Source organism: Hypomesus transpacificus, chromosome 18 (assembly GCF_021917145.1).
Source record: "Hypomesus transpacificus isolate Combined female chromosome 18, fHypTra1, whole genome shotgun sequence".
NCBI classification, from domain to species: domain Eukaryota; kingdom Metazoa; phylum Chordata; class Actinopteri; order Osmeriformes; family Osmeridae; genus Hypomesus; species Hypomesus transpacificus.
Genome location: NC_061077.1, coordinates 8,532,680 through 8,557,861, shown reverse-complemented (window position 1 = coordinate 8,557,861; position 25,182 = coordinate 8,532,680). Strand labels below are relative to the sequence as shown.

Here is a 25,182-nt window from a genome sequence, read left to right as displayed (position 1 = left end):
TGAACAATATCCCATTTGATAAAACGCAGCCTGTAACATTATGCTTTCCTGCCACCATTTGGTAATGAAACGTATTGCAATTTATCACAACTTGTATTTCCATTTGGAGACAGTCAAATATATTATTGTCTGTACAAGCACAACCACACACAAATATAAAAATAGGCCGGCTCTGGACCACTGAATTACCAAACTGAATGTAACCTATATCCACATCAGCACAGTGTGTCTCTCAACAGGGTGTGCAATTCATTGGATACAAACCTGGTCAAATGATGGCGTACTGGCCCTTTAACTCCTGAGCCGATTGGAAGGGACCAAATCGCCTAAGTGATCCTCCCACTGATGGATTATTTAACAAGCACTGAGTCCCATGTCGCCATCTGCGGGGACCGCGAATAAAGGATCCAGGACTATTGCCAGGAATACTTTTTTGGAGATAAATTGTCTAACAACTAATAATTGTAACACAATTGAATTATCTGAGAATAAAGAAGAAAGTCTTAACCAGAGGATGTATGCCGAATATGTCTATTGAAACAGTTGGATGCGTATGGGATAAAGAAACGTGGCGTTGATGTAGTCTGGTGTGGCGCTGTACAGAATTAGAAAACAGTAACAACAGCACCATCTTTTCTCAAAAAGCCTAAGAATGTCTTGAAAGAAAGCTTAGTTGATGGTTTATGTAGAACCAATTTTTATATTTGTGCAGTGAAATGACTGAATATGCATGGTCGGAGACTCGGACGTCTCCTCTAAATAACTAGGTTATTGTTGTCCTCAAAAAGTATTTTTAAGTATTTTTTTTTGCTATGTCAGGCTACAATTCTCAATCAAACGAGGATCGACGTAGAAGAGACGGATATTAAAGTCAACACAGGACTGATATACCGTAAACTCATCTATATGGTGTGGTATTAAATATTTTCAAGGAGTTGCCGACTCGTAGCCAAGTCATGGTGGTGGAGCGGACACTTCTCGCCGCAAGGCAGGGGGATGTAAAAACTCTGAAAGTGCAATTAGCGGAAAATGTACTGAATGGTGATGTAAAGGACCTTCTGGGTGCCTCACCCGTACATCATGCTGCCCGGGCTGGGAAACTGACATGCGTAAGGTACCTAGTTGAAGAAGCTGGTCTACCGGGGAACAGCTTGGCAAATAATGGAGCAAGCCCCGCACACGACGCTGCTGCTACTGGTAACTTGGCCTGCCTGCAGTGGCTCTTAACACAAGGTGGATGCTGTGCCGTGGTGAGTCCGATATTACGCTGCAAATCTAGAAACTGTTGGCCAATGTTATTGTTATGTCTGCAGGTTTGTGGTCACTGGAGTGGCCTATAATCCAATGACATTTAGACCCACAACAAACTATCGTTTTGAACTACATTGTCTCTATGTACTTGGCTAATAGGCCCAAGGCTTGTTCTACCACTGGTTAAAAACAGGTTAATTTGTCTCTAGGCTATATCGCCCTCTAAAACATGAACACAACACGTGAATGTTATTGTGAGTGTTTTAAGTTCGTAATGTAGCCTACAGTCGGCTTATCACGTGCCAAGACTTAGATGTAGAAGTATTTTGAGTTGGGGCTGTCACCTTGATCGTTCATAAACCTATGTGGCAGGTTGAGAGCGCCATACAGCCGTGAATTGTATTGCTCATGTCAGTCTTGAATCTGAGGTCTTCCAAACTGTTATCATCAAAACCCCGAAATATCCAGTTCTACCTAAAAATATATTATGGTTTGATGAAGTGAGACAACAGCCAAACAGTCTTGTATTTTCATAGTTCTTTGCAGTCCTCTGTAACTAAGCAAACATTATTTAAATGAGGCCAATTATGCATAAGCTTATGCAATATTAATTTCACATTTTGACACGCATTGGTTTAAACTGTAGGCTAAGTTTAGGATACATCAGTAATGTGAAGGAACTATAGTTCTTTAGGGCAAAGTTTCAATTATATTCATCATCTTGATGGTCACTTTGTAAAAAGCCAAAGGTTATCAGTACTTACAACAGTTTTGTCAGAATCTTGTCATTTGATAGCAGGATTGTCTTGGATCTTTACAGGGTTTGAGAGGTACTACTCCTCAGGTATCAAACAAGTCCTTTCTGCAGAGCAAGCAGAGGAAAGGATAAAGGAGAATCCTAGTCCACTGAAAACTTGTGTTGGTGTAACATTTGTCAATACATTCTTACTTGTATCCATGCAATGTTTTTGCCCCTTGACTTGGTTACATTGCAATACTAAACGTAGATCTTTCATTGCTACACAAAATGTGAGGATGATCAAGTTAAGAATTGGAGAAATGAAAGTTTATAGGATTCAAACAATACAGTATTTCTGTGAAAATTTGAATATAGTGCGTTGTCATGTTTTGGCAAAAGATGTAGCATCATGACAGTGAAAACATGTGAGAGTCTGGTCTAAACATTTAACAAATGAAGATGATTATATTATTAGCTGATGTGGGATTGAAACGTAAAAACTTTTCTATTTGGTGTTGTTATTGATTAATGGCTGCACAAGTAGCACTAATGACAAGTCTGTTTTAGCTCTTTGTCGAGCACACTGGTAGGTGTTGAACTTATGTTTGTGTATGCAATAGGGGTGGCTGTTAAACAACATATTTGGGACTGAGGGACATAATTTATATAGTTATAGGTATATACAACACCTTAGGACAGGGATAATACATAATCGAAGTCAAAGCATGGTAAAAAAATATATGTTCTTTGTCGTTAAATTAGTAAAACTTTTATGCTCCAATAGGATTTGTCCATTCCACAAGGTGTACTAGCAACACATTATCTTTTGATGTTTTGATTGAAAATTGTGTGAATACAGCAAGTGCACCCTCCCGCCCCCTCTGTTGCTCTTTGTTACTTTCTCTCCCCCCTTTACCTTTGTGAAATTGTATCAAAGCAGGAGAAAGTGATCCCGTTCAGGCCTTGGGAGAAACAATAGAGAGTAGGGATGAGTAACCTCTTAATGCTGGTCTTATTGATGTCTTCAGTGACTTATTTGCTCATTAATATTGGAGGTTGATATTGGAGGTTACCACTGCATCATGTCTTAGTGTGCAGGTCTAAGAAGTAATAAGAGCCTCCATTACGATCACTTATCTTCATCATTAACCTCTGGGTTGATTGGCTGGGATGCTTTTGCACCCGAACACAACAAAGAACCCTTCATGCCTTTGACAGAAGGACATTTGCTCACATTGAATCGTATCTAGATGAATAAGATTGTCGCAGTGGATGGTCTGTTTAGGTTTTCCACTGTGCTTTACGAATCAGGTATCTTATATGCTGTATGTGCTTGCTACGTGAACTTTAATGTATTTAGTTAGTTCTAATGCGGTCCAATAGTGACTGTGGATTCATCCTTTATAATTTTCCCATGTGTGTGCCTCATCACATCCCCCTAATATTTGTCTTCTCTTTTCCCTTTACAGGATAGGGACAGTTCTGGAGCCACTGTTCTCCATCTTGCATCCCGTTTTAGCCACCACGAGATCACTGATTGGCTACTGAAGAGTGGGGAGGCAGACCCCGGGGTTGCCACGGACACTGGGGCCCTTCCTGTCCACTATGCTGCTGCCAAGGGAGACCTTCCCTCCTTAAGACTACTATTGGGACACAGCCCAAAGTAAGCAAACTAAGATAAAACGGATACACTATACACAGACAGCAGTTATGAACCAGTTGTAACACCAACAGCATTCACTTGTGCTAGATCCATTATGGAATACAGTGTGTAGCTAAATCAGTTTTGATAAATGTATTTCCTTTGATAAACATCAAAGGCTAAAAGAGGCAGATTCAGTTGTCAATTAATTTGACCCTTTCTTCCTTCCAAGTGTTTAACAACTTGACTATGGAATTCAAACCATTTAAGCCAATTCCGGAAGGAAAACATCCAGAGGTCATCCTTGTGTGTGTGTGTTCTTATACCAGGAGATGAATGTCAGTGCTAATCACTGCTGTGCCAGAGGCCCTGCACCTCATTGAGATAACACTGAGCCATATGGCCCGTATGATTGTTATGGACATAGGCCAGGGCATTAACAACACTGAATAGGCTGAACAAAGAGGTCAACTAACATTTGTGAGTTTCAGAGTGAAAATATATCACCACAACAACTAATCATAGCACTACATGATATATTGCAACTTGTAAAGGAAGATTTATGAAGGAAAGTGATAAGGTCTGACACTTTCATAACCTGTAAATCTCTGTTCTAACAGTAAAATCATTCAGCTTACAAAAATAACTTCCACATGAAAGGAGAAAAGTAGACGATGGTAACATAGCATTTAGAACGTGTGTAGATGAGCCATAAGATATTCCAGAGATTACATTTGACCTATAATGGTGACAACCAGGGCTGTAAAGGGATCAAATAGAAAATAACTGAGGATATTCAGAATGAATGTTTTCAAGTAGCAGCAAATATATGAATGTATTGGGCTCATAAAGCAATATAGATAACTAACAGGTCTATGGCACCGCCTTAAAGCTTAATTACGGAAAGTGCTTGCCAGCAGTCTCTGGGTTCGATGACCTGTGTGGTTAATGCGCCAGTCAAAGAGCTAGCCTTGGGCCATGTGCTACTAAGGGCTCCTCTGTTGTCCTGGTACATGCCAGACAGGTGCGTAGCTACTGAAAGTTTAATTAGGCTCAGAGACATGGTTGCTTCTGATAGCATTGTCCCATTCACTTCTACCTTCCCTCCCTCTCACCCAGGCTATTTACCACCGTCTCCAAGGCGACTCACAAGAGCGCAAACCAGTGATAAGCAAATGAAGGAAACAAATACGGCTGAATTGAGGGGCCGCTTTCTAGAAGTTTGCTTCCTACATCATGTAAACAAGGCCTTAGCTGTATACAGATATTATTCTTATGTCACGGTTTATTACACAACATGACAAATATAAAATGACAATATCAGAAGGACCAAAAAACTACCTTCAAAGGATGCAAATTAAATTAATGCTTGATTAAAACAGCTTACACATAGCCTGTTGTCCTGCTCACTAGGTTCATATAGTACATATGCTGTAGACAAAACTTTATCTCTTATCTGACAATCAGACAACTAGGAATGAGTCTTAGTGAAGCATGTAGTTGAAAAGTGGGTGCTCCTAGTGCCTTGTCACTTTACATACTGTACTTCCGAACACTGGCTCAACTTGCTCTTGATCCCTCCAATCACTTTTTGGTAGAAAGTTGAGTCCAGATATAATTAATTAGTCGGATTCTAAATCAATAAACAACTTTTTCGGTTTGTGATTCATCATCTTCTGGTGAATTATTTAATTTGCAGCTGTGATGGCAATGTTGTACTCGCAATAATGTTGTGTAAGTATTGAACTTGCATAAAAGGATTACAAATGTTATGCAACTGTATACAACTTTATTGGCCATTTTAATACAAAAATGTCCAAATTGAAATGTTATCCCCTTTGTCAGGTCAAGTGTCTCTTCCATTTGTAAAAAGAGTGCTGAGGATTTATGCGCCATTAACATGCACTGTATTTAACTGTCCACAATGTGCTTTCTTTCATGATGAAAACAGAAAGAGACAGGTGCAGTTCTACACAGATGCATGTTTAGACAATGCCTACCCAATTTATGGGCCGGTTCAGAATAGGAGAATTGTTCCCTCATCCTGTCAAACCAATGTAAACAGGACAGTGTGCTGTGTTGTTACCGATAGTGTTGGTACACAAAAGGTTCTATGAAAAAGCCACCATTGAAATGGCTATAAATTCTGGTAGTTTGACACACAGAAAGAAAGGGGTTATGCAATCAATTAGCACAGATTAAAAGATTTGGCTAAGGCTTAATTGTGGCATGAGGTTAGGGGGAAAGGCGTAACAGATAGACGTCCTGCTCCCACCATTAAGATTCCCAGACATGCTACCCAGAGGGTGGGTTTCATGGGGAAGTCTCATCACAAGCTTCTGGGTCTAGATTTTTGCATTAGTCCTTTTCCCACGTCCTGTTCTCAAGGTGTATTTACAGCAACGTGTCAAATTACCTTCTCTTAGGAGACCCCTTCAGTTTTCCAGTGTCATGGTTGAATATGCATCTTCCTGTCTATGTTTTGGGCCATGCTTAAAGTGCTCAAACATACAATTTAGTTACTCCGCTGCTCAGTACCATGGGAAAAACATTTCCCATAGTAGGGATTTTAATTATTTAGACAGGAAAAACCATCAAACCCATAATGAGCTTTTATCAGGCAAGATGCCCATTAGTGTGACAGCATCAGTTACTTTTGTACTAACGAAGATAAGATTGGTCTTTTGTTGCTGTGGCTACTGGGGAAGGGAGGGAGCGGAGGAGAATAATAGACAATAGCCTGTGCTAGGACAATTTCTCAATTAATGATGGATTTGAAAACCCACTTGCTTTGCTTGTTTTGAGGTTGTGCTGGTTTACAAGGATGAGATATCGCACTTTGTATTTCTACTGTTGCACAGGGACAGGTTCTTTGTAAAGCCCTGTGAAATCTACACCTGTTCTCCAAATGCACTTTCTTTATTGGAGAGTGCCAAGCCTTTTTTTTATTCAAGAGTTTTAAGACAGCCCTCATTGATAACAATGATGATACGACTTTCGTGTTGTAGGCATCTTTGTTGGCTTGGGTGTTCTTGAGTTTCTAAGTGTTGTAAATGTGAACATGGAAAGGGACAAATATGTTGCTCCCCTTTACAGACCCCAGTGTGCAGATGAGCCCGGGCCACTTCGGTTACACTCATGAATGATTCAGCTGTCCACCCACTTCCTGATGATAGAACTGCAGATTAGGTCCCCTTCCTATATTGAAATATTTAGGGCTTGCTTGTTTTGACCAAAAACATGTTTCACATGTGTGATACTGATGTTCTATACGTAGTTGTTTTAATCATGTTTTCAAGAAGTCAGAAAGATGATCTAACATAGGTGTTACAGGCACAATGTTTGCATTCTGTGCTTAAACGCAACACTAGACCACGTGTTCACGGCAACAAAGTATGATTGGTTGATTGTTGAGACAGATGAGTGCCAGCCTGGAGTTGAAGCCAGCATAACCAAGAGCTTGCTAGTACCTGGGTTTTGAAACCTTTGGCAGCTTATAGTGTTACTTATTAGTAAAAAAAAACATGCATATCCACATTTTGCTTTAAAGGGGCAATTGACTGCAAAACCGATTTTACCTCGTCATTGTTGAAAAACGACAGTTCGGAGGGTAAACTGAACATACCGTGAATATAAAAGTCCATTGACACCTCTTTCCTATTCAAATCTCAAAAAGAAAAAATTTGGCTGTAAAACGCTAGCTTTTCAACAAAGCCACCGGTCCTACGTAGGACCGGTGATCGCCCTCTTATTGGCTCTGGTCTGTATCTTTGTCACGCCCCAGAATTTACATCCAGACCAGCCAGAGGTAGCGTCTATCTCCGATACTAGTTTAGCTGCGCGCTGCTCTGTGTAGGCTACTTATAAGGAATTACAAAGAAGAACGTTTTGAATTATAACAAGGATATTGAAAATGGACCACGGTCGTAAATGCTGTGTTCCAGGCTGTACAGGGAAGGCTAACACTCACAGTCTTCCCAAGGAGCCAAACATTCAACAGGCATGGCTGCTGTTGTCTACGAGAAGATTCCGGCGAAGTTCGACACTCAATCATTCATTTGCTCTGAACATTTCACCCAAGACAGTTTTGACAACCTTGGACAATTTCAAGCAGGATATGCTAGGAAGCTGAACCTGGAAAGAGGTGCTGTTCCAACCGTATGCTCATTGCAACCGCAAGCTATAAGGACAGTATGATGTTGTGCTAACAGTTATTAGCAATGCCAACGTTTCCTGTATAGCATACCAGGTAGAATGCTAAATACGTTTCTACACACATCAAATGACTCTAGCTAGACTAGCTGCTTATTGCTAACGCCTGTCTAGGTAATCTGTTTGAAAGAACTGGAGAAAGGCAGGTTTTAGATACAGGATACGTTAGCATTGCTACTAACTGTTACTAGTAACACCTAGACTGTAGGCATGTAAACAAGTTTGGCTTGCTAGTTGACGCAAGAGCATAGAATATGTGATAATTTAGCCTAGTTTTTGGCAATGGGGCTAATGTTGATTCATGTTCCTGACTGTGTTTCATTCCAATAAATAACCTGTGTAATGAAAATCTACAATTCACGATGCATGTTTGTCCAGATCTTTGTCATGTTATTTTACAGCAAGATATCTAGAGCTAGCTTAGCTAGCTAACTGAAGCTGAGTAGAATCATGATATGGTTTGGTTGCTAAGCTGTAGCCTAACGTTCTACCCACCTAAGTCAATCCAGTTTGCTTCAACAACAGAAGTGGAAACAAGTAATGTTATCATTTCAAATGATATATAGTCAATCTTTTGAAAACAGTGTTGTGTAGACACAATAGATTTATTTGCGCGTTTTTATTTCAAGTCTCCAACTTTGGTGTTTCAGCGAGTGCTGCTGTTGGCCGTGTTGCGTTTTTGCCCCCAGCTTCACTCGTTGATAACCAACCAATCAGCGCGCAGCTTATCTAAATATTAATGAGCATACCATAAAAGGAGAAAAGCTAGTGTTTTTTCCCGGGAACATTTCAGAGGATCTGTCAGAGGGCATAGAACAGCACCCGGGCCATTTTCAACCCAACCAATGTTACATACCCTATTCGGAGACCTTAAGGAACAGTGTGAAATACCCCAAAAAAACAGTCAATTGCCCCTTTAATAGGACATTGACTAGGATGGGGTTTTGGCTTTGGTTTTAACTTTGTCCTTGTAATCCTGTGAGTTTAAGCAAGGTGTGGTTATACTGGCTGTGCTGGCCTCATTCCCCCCCCCCCCCTTGCCCCCCCCCCCCACACACACACTTTCAACTCCCCTCCTCCCTCTTCTCTCAAGTCTCCCTTGGCCATCATTGATGTCTCGTTAACCATAGACTGCTGGAGGAACTACTAGAGAGATAATCCTCTTAGGGGACTCATTGCTCGCTTGTCAGTCAGTGTCCAAATAAAGCAGGGCCTTATGGGATTTAGAAGGGAAGCACTTGTTCACTCCCTGACCTCCTGCTGTGACTAGAAGGATCTGGGACGACGGGGAAATTTACATTAGGCAGACTTTCCCAGAAAAGGAGGGGTAAATCCTTTGGGTTTTGGGAATGAATGGGAATTAAGTTAGCTCTGTGGAATTTGTTGTCTGTGTTCATTAATATAATGTTTAATTGGAGCATTTTGGAAAGTTAAAAAAAAAATTAAAGGTCCCCAAAAATGATGTTTTTAATAGGTGGTCAAGATATTGATAATGTTCAAAAATAAGGGATTTTACCAAGTTCCTGCTTTCTTTTGATTTTCTCACTTTCTCATAGTGTTGTCAACTCCCAAACAAAGAATGGTGCCACACCCCTGTACCTGGCCTGCCAGGAGGGGCACCTTGAGGTTGTCCAGTACCTGGTGAAGGACTGTGGGGCAGAGCCCAGCATAAGAGCCAATGATGGAATGACACCTCTACATGCTGCAGCCCAGATGGGCCATAACACAGTAATCGTCTGGCTGGTAAGCTCAGCGGAACCCTTTGGTCTGTAGTCTATAAACCAAAGGATACCTCCAAGTAGTCACAAAATACAAATGACATGGTCACACTTACAACAAAAAACAAATGTGCTTTATGAATCATTAACTTTTTGTCCGAGGGCCAGTTTAAATAATGTGTGTCGTCAAGTCCAAATGTAAAGCCATAGTGGCCCTAAATTGCATTTAAAAAGTCTCACCAGAGTCTGTACCTCTATTGACTCATACAGGCTGTTGAATCATGAACGGAATACATTCAACTTAATGTACTATTAACACAGTTATATAAGTATTTGTGTTTTTATGGTAATATGTATGCTATTTTATAGTGCAATCACCGGGCAAAGAGTGATTTCAAACCCAAACTGTGATGCTGTAGCAAGTCCATGGCTTTGTCATGTCATATCCTGTCCCTCTGATAGATGAGCTTCACAGATATCAGCCTGGCAGACAGGGACAGTGACGGTGCCACAGCCATGCACTTTGCTGCCAGCCGTGGCCATGCCAAGGTGCTCAGCTGGCTGCTGCTGCACGGGGGAGAGATCATCACAGACAGCTGGGGCGGGACTCCTCTACACGATGCTTCTGAGAACGGGGAACTGGAGGTAGACGTCCGTTTGTGCCGCGAATTAGCTCCCAGCAGATTGTGTGGCTGGAGGGCTGGCGGTGGTGTAGTTTTTTCAAGAATGTATACAATATTTTCAACATAAAATGCTATACCTTTATGGCAACAAGGAAGCATTTAATTGTGTCTCTTTCCATCTTGCTTGATCTGACCATTGGTCACCTCCCTCCACACCACCAGTGCTGTCAGATCTTAGTGGTGAACGGAGTGGACCTGGGCATCAGGGACCAGGATGGCTTCTCAGCAGCTGACTTAGCAGAGTACAACGGCCATGGCCAGTGTGCCAAGTACCTGCGTACAGTAGAGAACATGGTAAGAAACACAAGATCTACTGATTCTATACTCCTTCAAGGTCAACCCTGTTGAACAATACCAACATTCTAAATTGACCCAAACGAATTGTGTATTGAGATTTTTTATTGTAGTATTGCAACTGCTGACCCCCACTCTGCTTTCATGTTCCATTTACTAGCTCATGAAACCGATGATGAAACAACACATTAAGAATGTGGAAACTAGTAACAATGGGCTGGTAGGGGAGCCAACATCTTCTGACTATCTCACCACTTCCTCTCCTCTAATGATTATAGTTGTTGACACCTTCCTCACTGGGGCCCTTTTGGTGCCCATGAGTGTCTGAGAAATAATAACAGCTCCACTGGGACTCCCCAGGGTGTGTGGGAAACAAGTTTCCCCTCCCTCTGATCCCCTGCCCAGGGAGAAGTGTGTACATTTACTACGGTCCTGCTGTAGAAGCTAGGAGGCCCAGGGATTGTTGATCAGCTGTGAGCTCTGTAATTAAGAACTCAGTAATGAAGCCCATAATGCAACTGGTCCGTTGTAGGAATGAGATGAGGCAGGAGATAATGAGACTAGATGAGAATAGTTCAAAGGGTTTCCATGTTACAGCCTCTGTGTCAGCCCTTTGTCAATTTATCAGTACCATTTCATGTCAAGTCAGTTCCTATTTAAACCTATTTTAATTACACTGAAAGTGTTGTAATGTAAATTAGCCTTACAAATCTTATGAGTGTCACTTTAGCTCAGATAATCCTCCTAATGGTTCCTTGATATCTAAATTGTGGTTGTCCCTCAGAAGTAATTTTTCTTATACATTTGGTAGAAAATATCAATAGTTCTTTTGAATCAGATGGAGTAGGTTTGGTTAGAGTTCTCCATGGTCTGCTACAACAGTTTGTAATAGAAATGTTACTTGCGCTTTCACAGAGTGTGGAGCATCGTGTGCTGTCAAGGGACCCCTCAGCCGACCTGGAGTACAACAAGCAGCCTGACTCTGGGCTTTCCTCTCCCAATAACACCATGCCCCCCTCAGTCCAGCCCGCACACTTTGACATCGGCTCACCCTCTAGCACCCTGTCCAACTACGACTCGGCCAACTCCAGCCAGTCCAGCACAGGCGAGAAGAGGAGTGGCTCGCCCCCCTCACAACCCCCTGAAGGTCAGTGGACATGCATCCAAACAAGGCTTTTAACAAGATCTACTCATTTTGCTAGAATAAATCTGGCCAAATCATAGTTAAATCTACCCTAATGCTCAGAATACACTGTTTCTTACACATAAAGAAACATTATCATATAGATATATATCATGTATATGAGTAAATTGAGATGTGTAAATTGAACTTTGCGTGTGTATACGTTTGTTCGTCACCTCTGTGATGAAAAGCTTCAGTCTCAGAAACAATGGTGGGAACTGCCCCTCACTCATTGAAATGGAACAAATTCCATAAAACAGTTTGTATTCCTTTGTGTAGGACTACAATAGCATGTCATTCTAGTGCTGCTCTCTAGTGGTAGATCACTGGATTCCACAACAAACATGTTACATATCCTTAATGCTGTTAGGTTAGAACTATTTTATGTGTCAACATGTGGTACACAAATACATAAACAGATTTCAAACTGAACAATAGCATTCAGAATATGTAAAAAATGTTGTTTCACAGAAAATTTGAATCACCAAATGAGTAACAGTTTTTATTTTCTGTCAATTACAGTTTTACTTGACCAATGTGTAAAATGAATTTTAAAAAGTGTACTTGGAGTGTACCTGATTGTTTACATATTGCAACTTATAACTGACCTGTCCATAGTATAACCTAACAGAACAATGTCGTTGTCACAGGACAGTCAGAATCGGCCATCACAGATATGCAGACCTACATGGACATGCTAAACCCAGACACTCCCAAAAAGGAGCAACAGACTAGCTCCACCCAGGCACAGCTTCCTCCCCCTCCATCTTTCCCTCCTCCACCTCCTCCCGACGACCACAAAATCCTGCCTCCCCCACCTGGCTACCCAGCCCCCCAGCCACCCGAGGAGCAGGTTTCTGCTGACATCTACCTGAAGGTGAAGAGCAACCTGAGGCACGTGGAGAGTGACGCTGCTAAGGAGGTAAGGCTTCCCCAGTTCCTCCTCAAGCAGTTTTGATTAAATTAGTCACACACTATTTCTATACTGTAACAGCTCTGTGCCTCACATTCAGTTCCAGACAGTATAACCAATTTCCTACTCTTTTTTGACCTCTATGACCTCTATGTTAGTCCATTATCAAGTATGCTCTTACAGAACCGACATTGTCAATTTTAGTGAATTATTCAGTGCCACAGCTGTTCTGATGTTGCATTAGTTTGTGAATCAGCAAGAACAGATGGTTGTGCCTTCACAGAGGGTGGGATATCAGTGGCAGGTTTACTCATCTGTCCCTATCCAACTCAGTACAATCTTGAAATAGCGGATAGAGGATGATGTGCTTGGATTTGGGTAGCAGTACCACAATGTATATGTCCTCACCAAAGTAAGTTGGTGGACTGGGACCCAATAGAGAAGGATTAGGGTCAGGATTGGACACTGGTCTTCTGTCTCAGTATTATCTTAATTGTTTGGCAATTAACTAGACATTATGTGAATAACTAGACCCCTCAAGATGTGGATGGCACTGAGACAGTTGTCCCCATGGTACAGTTTGATTGACTCACAGTCACAAACTTGCAACAATGAAGATACTTTTTGGAGATACATAATTTTGAGACTTAAAAAGAGATTCCTAGCAAACCGGGATCCAAACATATTAAGGAATCAGGGTGTTTTGGTCCAGATCTGGACCATGCTCCCTGTTGCGTTGTTAATAAGTTTGGCTAGTCCCTCAGTGTAACAATGTTTTCTGTCCCCACTGCATACTGTTCAGACAATGTTGTTATTGTGCTAACCAGGCTAACGAGGATCCTCATTATCAAGACAGGTCTCCCCGTTGGCTTCTCTCATTAAGGTTGTTGATGGGCCCAATGTTAATTCCACTAATTGCTTTGGCCACATCATCAGAAGTGGACTTAACTCAAATTGAAAAGAAATGTCCAAGAATGTCCAGTCATATACTGTAGTATGTGGTAAATTCCCTAAAACCATTACGAGATTAAGTTACTAGATGCATATTGTTGGCGGACCCCATAAGTGTATGTTCACTGTAATAGTTTCACTAAAAGTCTATATGGCCATATACTGGATATCATGCTGTATATATTATGTTAACAATTTTCACGTGCAACATTCTTTGCACTTGGACTTCGTTTCCACAATATGAATTCAATGTATGTGTTTCTTGGGTCTTGAGGGGAAGGGAAGGATATTTTAATCCGTGCCCCTGCCCCTGTCACAGCACCAAGGTGACGAGCCCAGGGTTCACCTTCATTAACAATTTAGCGCATCCCTGCCCCCTCAACCCTGCACAATGCACACCAAGATCCTCTTAATTGTGTTTGAAGGAGGAGAGGAGAAAGCGTAAGAAAAAAGATTGGTGTGCCTTATAGCTGTAGGGAAAAGCAATCTTCCCTGAGCGCTATAGTAACACCACAGCAAAGTAACCTTATCCTTGGAAATTGCTGATCTGATCTTCCAAAATATCCAATCTGTTGAGTCCGTTGATACATTATGGTTACTGGTTATGTTGTCTATGTGTGTTCTTGCTATTTTTGCAGTCTGAGTTTTTTTGTAAGTAGTAACGAGAATACCTTAATACCTGGGTACATTTGAATATCAATGAAAAATGCTATTCAAATGCATTTCATCAAAGTGTATTATTATTGAAAGGTGCCTTTCTGCAGCACTTCATAACAGGTAGTCCACTTCTCAGGTTTGCATGAATTACTGCCCCACCTCATTTGTCTGTGTTTGTTTTGTAGCAGGTGATGTCTTTTGTATGTATCTAGCCATTCAAATAACCTTGGTCTACCATTTACTGTATTGTGGTAGATTTCTTATCATCAGAAATAATCCAACATGCAACACTAGTATAGCCCTTTACTCCTTAATTTATATAGTAGGATTTCAAAACAGTAACCAGGAATATTCTAATCCGTAAGCCTGGGAGATTTTAGTGTGGACAGCCATTGTGAGGCAGAGCTTCACTCCTTTGCTTAGCACTTTGCATAAACAGCACCTAAATGAGTTCAACTGGACTGTGATTGGTCAACTGGTTGGTAGTGATGTCACCACTGCTGCAGTGCAATAGGTGTGCTTTATTGATGAGGCCTGTGGGTAAAGTGAGAGGCCAGGTAGAGTGACACAGTAGCTCAGGGACGTAGGGATCTGATGACGGTTACTCTCTCTGTGCACTACTGGGCTCTTGGTGAAGATCTGTCAAGACACAGGAGGACTGTGTAAGGGGAACTTTGAAGGTAAGTTGCAACTGTGAAAGAGTTGGATGTCTATGGGGCTGTTTTGGAGCTACCGAGGTGTTGATGGGATCCCTCTGGTAGTTGGTGCCACACTAGATATACTGGACAGGTTTGGTTGATGGTGCCTTGGACTTCCATCATGGTTTTCTTGAATGTAGTGTTTGTGTCTGACATTTGGATGGTTCTGTGGCGTATACTTTTACTTCAGTTGATCTGAGTATCCAAGCAAGTTTTTTCTGTATCCAATCCAAACCCCAGACCTGGTGTATTCAAAGCTGTTATATTTAAATGAATTGCTTCAGGCTATTTGAATCTCTAATCATCTACCTTACACATTCGCAAATTTACAATGTGTTAACCAAACTTGGATATTACTTCAAAACCCAAGTTAAACAGGGTGAGACCTAGATCGGTGTGGTGGGATTGAGAAAGTTTGAGGAAGGTTATGAATAAGTGTGAATGTGTTTGAGAGGGTTTAGATGATAAGATTTCTAAAATCGCCATCTGCCGATTTCTCTAGAGAATGAATCCAAACCATATGTTGTTGTCCAATGCTCCAAACAGTGCTTCACTGGGTGCCTTGGGACCATGTACGCAGACGAACCATAAAGCATAACAATGCAAAAGGCAAGAGGTCACAGTATCAATAGACTACATGCCAGTTATTTATACTAGTGAAGGGGGTACAAATGCCTAGATGTCTAAAGCTTTTGTCTTCGTCCCTTGGGAGGAACAGAAAAGGACTTGGATGTAAATAATTACATTTGCAGGTCTTGCCAGTCTAGATTTGAAAGGCAAACTAGTGTTTGAATAAAAAATGCCAAAAGGCTTTTTTCAGTGTATTTTCTTGAGAAGATTTGACTTGAATTTTACTTTGTCATGAATTGTCATGACTTTGTACTTGATTTACTTTTTTACAAAAAATGACCACCACAAACCTAGCTATACCAATCATCAAGCAATGTGTTTCATGATGTACATTTCTTTTGACGTGCAGAAGACAAATATAGACAAAGTGCTGTTAGATGTGTAATAGCCAACATCACCATGATATCAAAAATATCAAAATACATTTCAAACCTGGTTTGCTCATCTGACTTTAGGTTTTTCATGTCAATGTAAATAATGTACCTTTGCATAAGGGAAATTAACCTGAATCACTGAACTCTTCCTTTTTGCACAGGAAAAATGGAAATTTTAAAGGCTCATTATATCTAGAAAGCCTCTGTGGAAACTTGGTAAATGTATGAACTGTATGGCTGATGAACAAATACTCCATTATAGAGGCTTTATCCTCTGCTTGGTCAGCAGGTGGCTGACATGGTAGTCAGAGCAGGAAAGTGACAGTGTTGGAATAAAGGGGCCATGTTACTAACCTGTGACCCCGCAGTGAGGTCCCAAGGGTCTCTTTTACCACGAACAAGAACCTGCATGTGAATTCTTACTTTGTGCTCTGTGACCCCAGCAGCTTTAATGCAATATTAATGCTGTGTTTCAGCGTAGACAAAGAAAAGCCTTTTTGTTCCTGTGTTAGTGAAAATAAAGCTGCTTCTGCTCAGAACACATGGGTGGGTTGATCAGGCTACTAAAGCTATTTTGCAACTGCCAAAAGATTGGTTTAGTAAAATCTTTAGTGCAAAAATGTTAGATATTTTTCTTTCATTTTGTACACTTCACTGTGGGATACCTTTGTTTCCCTAATTTCATCTAAAATAAAAAGTATTGAGAATAGCTGCATACTGTACGAAACCCGTTTTTTACCTAGAAGTTTTTCTCTCTTGTGGTTTATTGTCGTGCAATAAACCATAAACTTGGCCACCTATCTGATTATTTAAACATGCCAGATGGTAATTCTTTGTGTCTTCTACCCAGCAGCTGATCCCAGGTGAGAACCCAGACAAACTGCGCCGGGTTGATTCAAACAGGAGGTCCAGAAGCTTCAGCAAACAGCCCAGCACTGGGGACTACTATAAAGCCCTTGGTAGTGACACCACGGAACACCGTGGGAGTAGAAGCATGGCACCCAATGAGGAGGTGAGCATTAGCACATCTTAGTTCTTAGAATTTATTACTTTACTTACACAATTACTTTAGGGACCAGAGTTCTTACATATAGAAATCAGCTCCTACAAATTCTATTATCTTTTTTCTCCCAGTTTTACTTATTCATGTTATTCACACAGGGACAGGACATATTGTGCCTGCAGTCCAGCATTAGGAAACACGCATTTGATAACTAAGTTGGCTGCCATGCCCCCAAGGGTGAATTGGCACAAAGAGGACCACCTCCTGTAGTGATCAGACTAGTTCATGATAAATGACTTCTAGAAAACTCAAAGCCTAACATGCCTGTCTTTGAGGGAGCTGACTTGCCCATTTCCCTTTTTTCCCTGCTCCCACATGATCAACAATGATTTATTAGATTGTTTGTTTAAGTCCATTTTTGTATTAAAATATTATAAACTTACAAGTTGTCCATTCATACAGTATTTAGATGAAGGACTTTAGTTCGTCCTGGGTGTGGTGCATTAACTATTAGGCCACCGTCTACAGTGTTTACCAGTCTCTCTTAGTAGGTTGCATAACCACCAGTGCCCTTGATCTTTTGTTTGCCACTTTATGTGAAGTGCGCCTTCATTTCCATTGGCACTGTAGGCCCCTCCCTGTTGTGCAAACCTACCAGGAAACACAATAAAGGTAGCTTGGTACAATTACAAACACAAAGCAGGAACTAACCAGGAACTCCTACAATGACAGAAAATCCATAACTTAGCTGTATGTAAATAAACATGTGTTCTTCTCAAAGTATTTTATTCAGTTGAAAGGTACACTATATTACAATTTCTACTGTGCCACAATGTTCACCTCCAAAAAGTTAATTGTTTCAGAAATATCTGATACAACTATTTATACATTTTAAAATATATGTTCTTATAAATAAAATGCTATTCAAGCTTTTGTGTCTACAAAATGTGAACACACAGACACATACTTATACTGAAATGCGGTCAGTCTGTCAGTGGTTGTCTCTAGGGAATTGGTCATGTAATCTCATGAGTATTGGCAGTGGGGTGTTAAAGGCCACTATTGGTGTAATCTACATTGAGCCAATTAGGACCTCTGCGGGATGTCGACCCGTCCCAGAGGAGCCCTGGCAGATGGTTCCATATGTAGCCGGGCTAATCATCGTCAGCAGGGCGCGTGCCGCATAGGACCCCTTCTGGACACCACCCTGCCCCTCCTCCACCCAGTTCCACTCAGATGTTAAGGGGGGTTGACTGAAGAGAGGGGGTGACAATAACTAGCACACTTCTAAAAAAAGGGAGGGGACTTGGGGTTAAATGTCACGGTTCATTAATTTCCCACCAGCTGTGTCATTGCACGCTTGTGGAGTGTGTCAGTCAAGGGGAGGGAACAGGGGGCGGTGAATTGGCAGGGGGGCTATCATGCTAAGCAACAGATGGCTCCCCCTCTTCCCAATACCCCAGAGATACACAGATTAGACCATATTAACTGCATTATAACCAATGGGGCATTATGTCTGTGTGAGTTAAGGGAAGTATCTAATTTGACTGTCATTAGACTGTCAACAGACATCTGTCACCCATAGTGCAATGATCAGGGCCAAGTCAAGCTCTGCTAGAGTTTCAGCTGCCATGCCTCTGCAGGCAGGCTGCATGCACCATTAATTCCGTAACGTGATCAGCTTTAGAGTTACCATGTAAGAGCCATTTTGACGTTGCACACATGCAAAGATATTGTTGAATTGATTATAGTTCTTGCTGTATTGATTAAATTGAAGAAATGTTTTTGTTCCTAGGGGCATGTAAGTGTTATGGGAAGCAACATTTTTTTAACCTATACAGTACAATGTATAATATTAATACAAAATACTTACGTGTTATATTTAGAATCTTTTTAATTTTTGTGGTATTGTATTTTGACTATACTTTTTACAGGGCAGAAATAATTCAAATTTTTTCTCTACATAATAGGGTTCTCTATTATTGGAGGAACCCACAGAAAGCCCAGCCCCCAGCCCTGAAAATGGTACTGCAGAGGAGTTGGTCCCTCCTCCTCCTCCTCCCCCACCACCACTTCCTGCTAGCAATCCAACCCCAGCACCCCCTCCTCCCCCTCCACTACCCTCGGAAATGACCACACATCACTACTCTTCCGCAAACAACACCAATCAGCGACGACTGTCATCTTCATCAGGAAGTAAGTGCACCATCACTGGATTCCCCTCTCCTGATATATTCTACATTGCTATCTATGTTCTTCTTACAGCGCCAAAAAAACGTCAAAAGATTTCCATTGGATCACACTTTGCATTGAGTTTGCCACACCCCTTACTACAATAAAAATTACAGTTGATCTCAATAACAGTTTTTTCATTGGGTAAAGATGAGACGAGTCTGTTCCAACTGTTCTAAATAACTGATTACAAATTCATGCCATGGGGCTACCGTTACCTTGAGAACGGGTTTAGAGTTCTGCCATTTCCTTAATTAATTCCTCAACCCTACTTCAGTATGTGGCTCTCATGGATGCTGTTCCCTGCTACCCATTTTCCAGCACAGTTATAAAATAAACAAATGAACAGTCAGTTTTATTCATTTAGCCATAGCCTCAACTTATCATCAGGTCCGAATTCTAAACACATACTTTTTTTTTTTTTAATCCCCAACTTGATACTCATTTATCCTTAACAAACACATTTCCACCTGTTCCTATCCTCCTAAACTAAGTGACTTGTCCTCATGTTCCACCTTCCCCAGTCCCCCTTTTCTGTAATTTCTCTCACTCTGCTCATTCTTTTTCATCCTCCACATCTGTCGTTGTCTTGCAACACATGTCTGTCTGTTTCCCCATTTTGTTCCTCTTTCTATCTGCTCACCCATTGACTCTTGCTGCCCTTCAAAGGCAGGACTCTTCCATCTCCTTCCCACTCAGGGGCTGGAGCCCTTAGACCAATAAAGAGTAAGTAGGGGTTAAAGACCTCATGTTGAACCTACAATAACCTCTCGCTTGTCTTCCCCTTATATGACCCGTCTCATACAGAAGTGTACAACATTTAAATTGAAGTATAGTGATGACAGATTGTAACAATGATTGTTTATCAGGCTTGTTTATTTAGGCTAACCACCTTGTTTCCTACTCCAGAAATGAATAGATAAAGGATAATGGGTGATAAATGGATAAAGGGTATATATTTATCACCATAGTGTAACATTGTAGCGATGGTAACCGATGCTCTCTGCTGTGTCCTGACAATGTTTATCTCTCCTAAACCTAGTTCTTTTGTGGTCCATTGTGGACGGTTATTGGCCAAATACACTCCTCCTCGTGTTCCACCTTTCATATAGCATTTCTGTTCAAAGTTGACACCCTTTGTCCAAACATAACTACACACGCACACACACACACAGTTACACACACTATTACAGTTACACACGCACACACACATGCAGTTACACACACTATTACTGCATCTTTCACTCCTCTGTATGAAACTGCCCAGTACAATTCTGGATGTATTTTCCTACTTTAAACTGCTGTACAAGAGAAGGAACACTGCGATGAGGATTTGTCTGAACAAAATGGATGATGGTAGGTCTTGTGAAGGTCTAACTATTTATAAGGATGTGTTGTACATTATAAAGATTTTAATACACATTCTCTTACAAATTTCTGGCTGAAAGTTAACTTCTCCAAGTCACTTCCAATAGGGGCAGACGCCTTCCATTCCGTTTACATGTAATCTGTCTGTGCTTTCATCTCAGATGAGTCAATGATCAAGCACTGTTTGTGTGTCTGTGTGTGGTTAGGACACTATACTCATTAGCCTATTATCCTCACTGACTGAGTTGGTAATCCACTAGTATGGCAATGGTGAGTTGGAAGAAGGCACACGAATATGATGAAAAGGTAGGTTAGAGGGAAGTGTGTGTGTGTGCGTGTGTGTGTGTGTGTAAATGTGTGTATATATATATATATATATATATGTGTGTGTGTGTGTTTGCTGGTGGTGTTTGTTGAGGTAAGTTGCTGAGGCGGGGAAGTAAAGGAGTGTGTGGATCTTAAATCCAGTCCCAGTTTGGCCGCAGCTTCTTGTCAGCACCAATTACCACTGATTCCTTTCGATTTCCCCCAACTGTGAAGGGCCCTATATAGAAAGCTGCTTTCTTTTTCTCTGGCTGAAGAGAGAGAGATGGCAGAGAGAGGGTAGAGGTATAGTGCAGAAGGGAAGAGAGAGAGAGAAGGGAGGGGGTTAAGAAAGGGGTGGGTGAAGGCGGTAGAGCTTTGTGTACGGTCAGCCTGTTGCCTTTGCTTCGGAGTGCAACAGGTTTTTTGCATCTCCTGTTAAGAAATGAATGATTTATAGGAAACTGGGTAGTGAAGTTCTGAGGACTATTATATCCAAAAAGTAAGTGATGTATACATTGATCGTTTCATTTATTGGATTATACATTTGGATATGATTAGTTTTGTTCAGTAAGGGTATAATGAGCAGATTATTTGTATATATGTGTGTATGTATTTTGTATTTTTATGGCTTTGTAGCAAAATACAAGTTAATTAATTAAATGTGTTTTGTGGAATTAAATGTTAAGGTTTTTTAGGCTTTGAAGTAGATTTAAAAATGTTCAAATATGCTCTATTTTTGCATTATCTGCAATAGACCAGTCTTGTTTTGGCAGCACAGGATGAACTCTTCCCGCATGGGGACTGTCCTTTGTTTTCAGCTGTCTTCACAATTTTCAAACAAAGTGCTCTTGTTTCAGCATTAACAATGAAGTTTGCAATTAAAGTAACCTGCTTTACAAACTGTATTCCATATAAGTAGATTAGGATTTGGGTAAAAGAAAGATTAGTTTTTAAGTCCCAATCTGGAGTTTATTGTATACAGTTAGCCTCCATAATATGTTGAAAGAGCTTCATAGTCTGTGCATCTTCTTGTGTTTGCTTTAGTTCAATGGTGTGTAGAGAACTGTACATGCACTACGTTCTCAGCATTCTGGAATTTTTGATCAGGATAATATATCTCATATATATATATATATTATTTTTTTTCATCTTAACAGAATATTCCCTTATTTACAGTAGGGAAATATTCTATATATGAAACAGTTCACATTAGTTACCTTAAAAGATGTAGAGCCTCTTTGATTGAGGATGTCATTTTACTCAACATACAGGAATGTCCAACACGCTATATTAGTTCTATCTCCCTTGCCTCTCTTTTCCTACAGGCTTTAGTTCAGTATTGTTGTCTGACACAGAAGATGAAATATTCAACACTGAAGCTTCTGCCAGTAGCCCAATGTCACTCGCCACCCCACCACCACCACCACCCTCCTCTCTCTCTTTTTATCTCTCTCTCCCCATAGTCTCACTTTTCCCTTTCAACTTTTTGTCCCCAGGCACAAAGTCCTTCAACATGATGTCCCCCACTGGAGACAACTCGGAACTGCTGGCCGAGATAAAAGCAGGAAAGAGCTTGAAGCCCACACCTCACACTAAAGGATACACCACTGTCTTCTCCAACAGCGGTCCTCCTGGGAACAACGTAGGTCACCTTTCTAGCCTCTTCCAACTTCCTGAAGTTTTATGGTCATTGTGTATTGAAGGATGTTTACTCTGACATAGATTGTAGATCTGAAAAGATTGGATAGTTGTAACCAAGATGGCACAACTTACCTTCTGATGACATTGTGCCAGCTTGGTTGAAGGTTTTTCATTCTTTCGGATCACACATTGCTTGAGCTAAAGCTTTGTGTCTGGACATCTTCAGAACAAGCAGCCAGTGTTAGGTGTATTATGTAAACCTGGAATAACATGCATTTTATTTCCTAACTTGCTGAACTGTATGTTGAGTGGAGAATTCAAAGGAATCTAGGAGTCTGACTTGATGTAGATTTATCATTATACTTGAAGCATTTTGAGCAAATTTCTGTCAGTGTGATATCTGGATAAAATCATGTTTTGAAAGTTTTGTGGTTTAGTGATTCTTTATGTGAACTGAAACTGTTAAAATTGATGTGCTACTCTGTTTAAACATACTTTGATTGGCTTGACAGCTGTTCCCTTCATTGGTTCATTGAGAAACAATACCTCCTTTGACTAGTTTCATTCACAGACTCCATTTAGTTTTATATCTCTGTTGCATAAGAAGCAGTCAGTAGCCAGTATCCTTCATAAGCAGATCAGATTCTTGAACAATGGTTGTTCAGTCATTCAACTGAATCGTAAGCAAGCACCTCTCCCCCAGAAAACGTACAGGTATAGGACCTTTACACTCATCTGGAACATCTGCTATTACATTACTTATTATAAACATACTTTGAATACATATGTTTTAAAATGTTCCATTGTCCAGGGTAACGTGACCACAACCATTTTAACAGATGACAATATAGCCATTTACTCTTGATGACTCATAGGAGGGGACATGTCGACTGAATCAACATGTCACTTGATCGAGGCATAGATGCTGTTGAATGTGCACTCTGTCACTGTGGAGACTAAGTGAGGGCTAACGGGAGGACCTGACACCAGCCATTGTTCTCCTTGCAGCACAGTTTGCCTTCATGGCTGATTGCATAACACTGAGTCAGACCAAAACTGCCACTCAACAAACTGAAAATTAATAAGCATTTCATACCAGTGCTGTTTTGTTAGCGTAGTCGTTGTCCTTTTAATTGACATGAGAAGAATCAAACAAACTTGATGAACCAATCGTTTCATTAGACAAGGCCCTCCAGCCTGGCTAGTCTTAAAGACAACTCCTGAATGATGAACTCTGGGGATGTGAGGTTTGTTTTAATTGCTCTTGATATGATTTAAAATTGTATCAAAATTCAAAATATAGCATTTATTTCTTAGTTGTTATTCTTTCTCTCTACCAAAACCCATTTTCATTGCTCTTGTTCTTACATCGTAGAAGGAGGTGTTAGTGTTTGTTTTCATGCAAAACAATTTGACATTAAACCGACAGTAGGCAAACTACAACTCTAACATCTTCTTCACATCCCATCTTTTTTCCTCTTGTTCCCTGTCATACAGGGTGGTAGCACTCCGTCCCCACCAGAGACCCGCACGGCCAGCCCTTCCACCAAGCCGTCATCACCCCCTCCATCCACCACCAACATAACGACCCCACCTAAAACACCCAGCCCAGTGGGCCCTGCCATGCCCAGGACCCTCTCCAGCTCCATGAGCTACGAGCAGCTGCCGTCGTCAGCAGTCCTGAATGGGACAAGCGGTGGGGCAGAGGCAGGACTGGGCCAGCCCCGGAAGACCAGCCTAGTGGATGTGGAAGCGTTGGTCCCTACCCACGATGAACAGGGCAGAGCAATCCCTGAGTGGAAGAGGCAGGTGATGGTGCGCAAACTGCAGGTCAAGATGCAAGAGGAGGAAGAACACAAGCGCAAGGTAGGTGTGGCCGAGGGGGAGGGAGAGGGGGAGGTGTGAGATATGGATTCAGCTCTCCGGTTTATGCTGCTGCTTTTGTATCCTGAGAAAATTTGATTTGGCAATTTACAGCATAAAGAGGATGGCTGAAATTTGTATTTGCTTGTGTGTGTGTTTGTGTGTGGTTTGTTTGAATACTTATTTAAAACTTGAAAGACTACAGTGATTCTTCTTCTTAAGGAAGTAGTTCATGCATATTAGTCGCAAATGTCATGAGGAAATTCTGCTGTTGGGGCCCTCCCTGCACTGTTGACATTCATTTGAGGTCTTGCTCAAATTCAGTCTGTAGTCCACAATGGTTTTCTTATCCATGATTAACTTGCACTTTATTGTAAGTTTGGTATCTAATCTTTGCAACTGATTAATTAGGATTAATCAAACCTCAAAATACACTATTCTATACATTCAACTGTATCCGCTCATCGTGTTGTACGCTGTGTGGAGCTGGATTGTGAATTTCCACTCCTTGCTGTTGTTGATAAAGGTACAATGAGGTATAGAAACCACATCTCTGAGTTCACACTACATTAATTGACACAGTACCTAATGTAGCCCCTTATCTGAGTACTTACATTTTGGACTGTTCCATGGTTTTGAATTGTCTGTGCATGTTTTTGTGTGTTTTGATTTGACTTGTGTGGTGAACTTAGGCTCTGGAGAGTGCTGTGAAGCTGATACTTACAAGCTACAGTGCTCATCCCAGCACTAGCCCTTGAGCAAAGAAGACCAGTCTAATCACTTGATAGTGTGGGCTAGGGCTTGGTGATGGAGCTCTGCAACTC

The 25,182-nt window shown here is 41.1% G+C and overlaps 1 protein-coding gene across 1 annotated transcript in view; it reads left to right on the top strand.

The window, feature by feature from the left end:
* Positions 1-391: 391 nt before the first annotated feature.
* espn (espin) overlaps positions 392-25,182 on the top strand; it is a 35,070-nt gene continuing 10,279 nt past the window's right edge. Inside the window, exons 1-12 of the mRNA XM_047041032.1 lie at positions 392-1,250; positions 3,460-3,653; positions 9,401-9,587; positions 10,025-10,207; positions 10,408-10,539; positions 10,700-10,759; positions 11,455-11,686; positions 12,373-12,644; positions 16,796-16,957; positions 18,919-19,144; positions 22,351-22,496; positions 23,993-24,361. Of these exons, the coding sequence (XP_046896988.1) occupies positions 957-1,250; positions 3,460-3,653; positions 9,401-9,587; positions 10,025-10,207; positions 10,408-10,539; positions 10,700-10,759; positions 11,455-11,686; positions 12,373-12,644; positions 16,796-16,957; positions 18,919-19,144; positions 22,351-22,496; positions 23,993-24,361 (2,457 nt within the window). The 5' untranslated portion in view covers positions 392-956. The remainder of the gene's footprint in view (positions 1,251-3,459; positions 3,654-9,400; positions 9,588-10,024; positions 10,208-10,407; positions 10,540-10,699; positions 10,760-11,454; positions 11,687-12,372; positions 12,645-16,795; positions 16,958-18,918; positions 19,145-22,350; positions 22,497-23,992; positions 24,362-25,182) is intronic.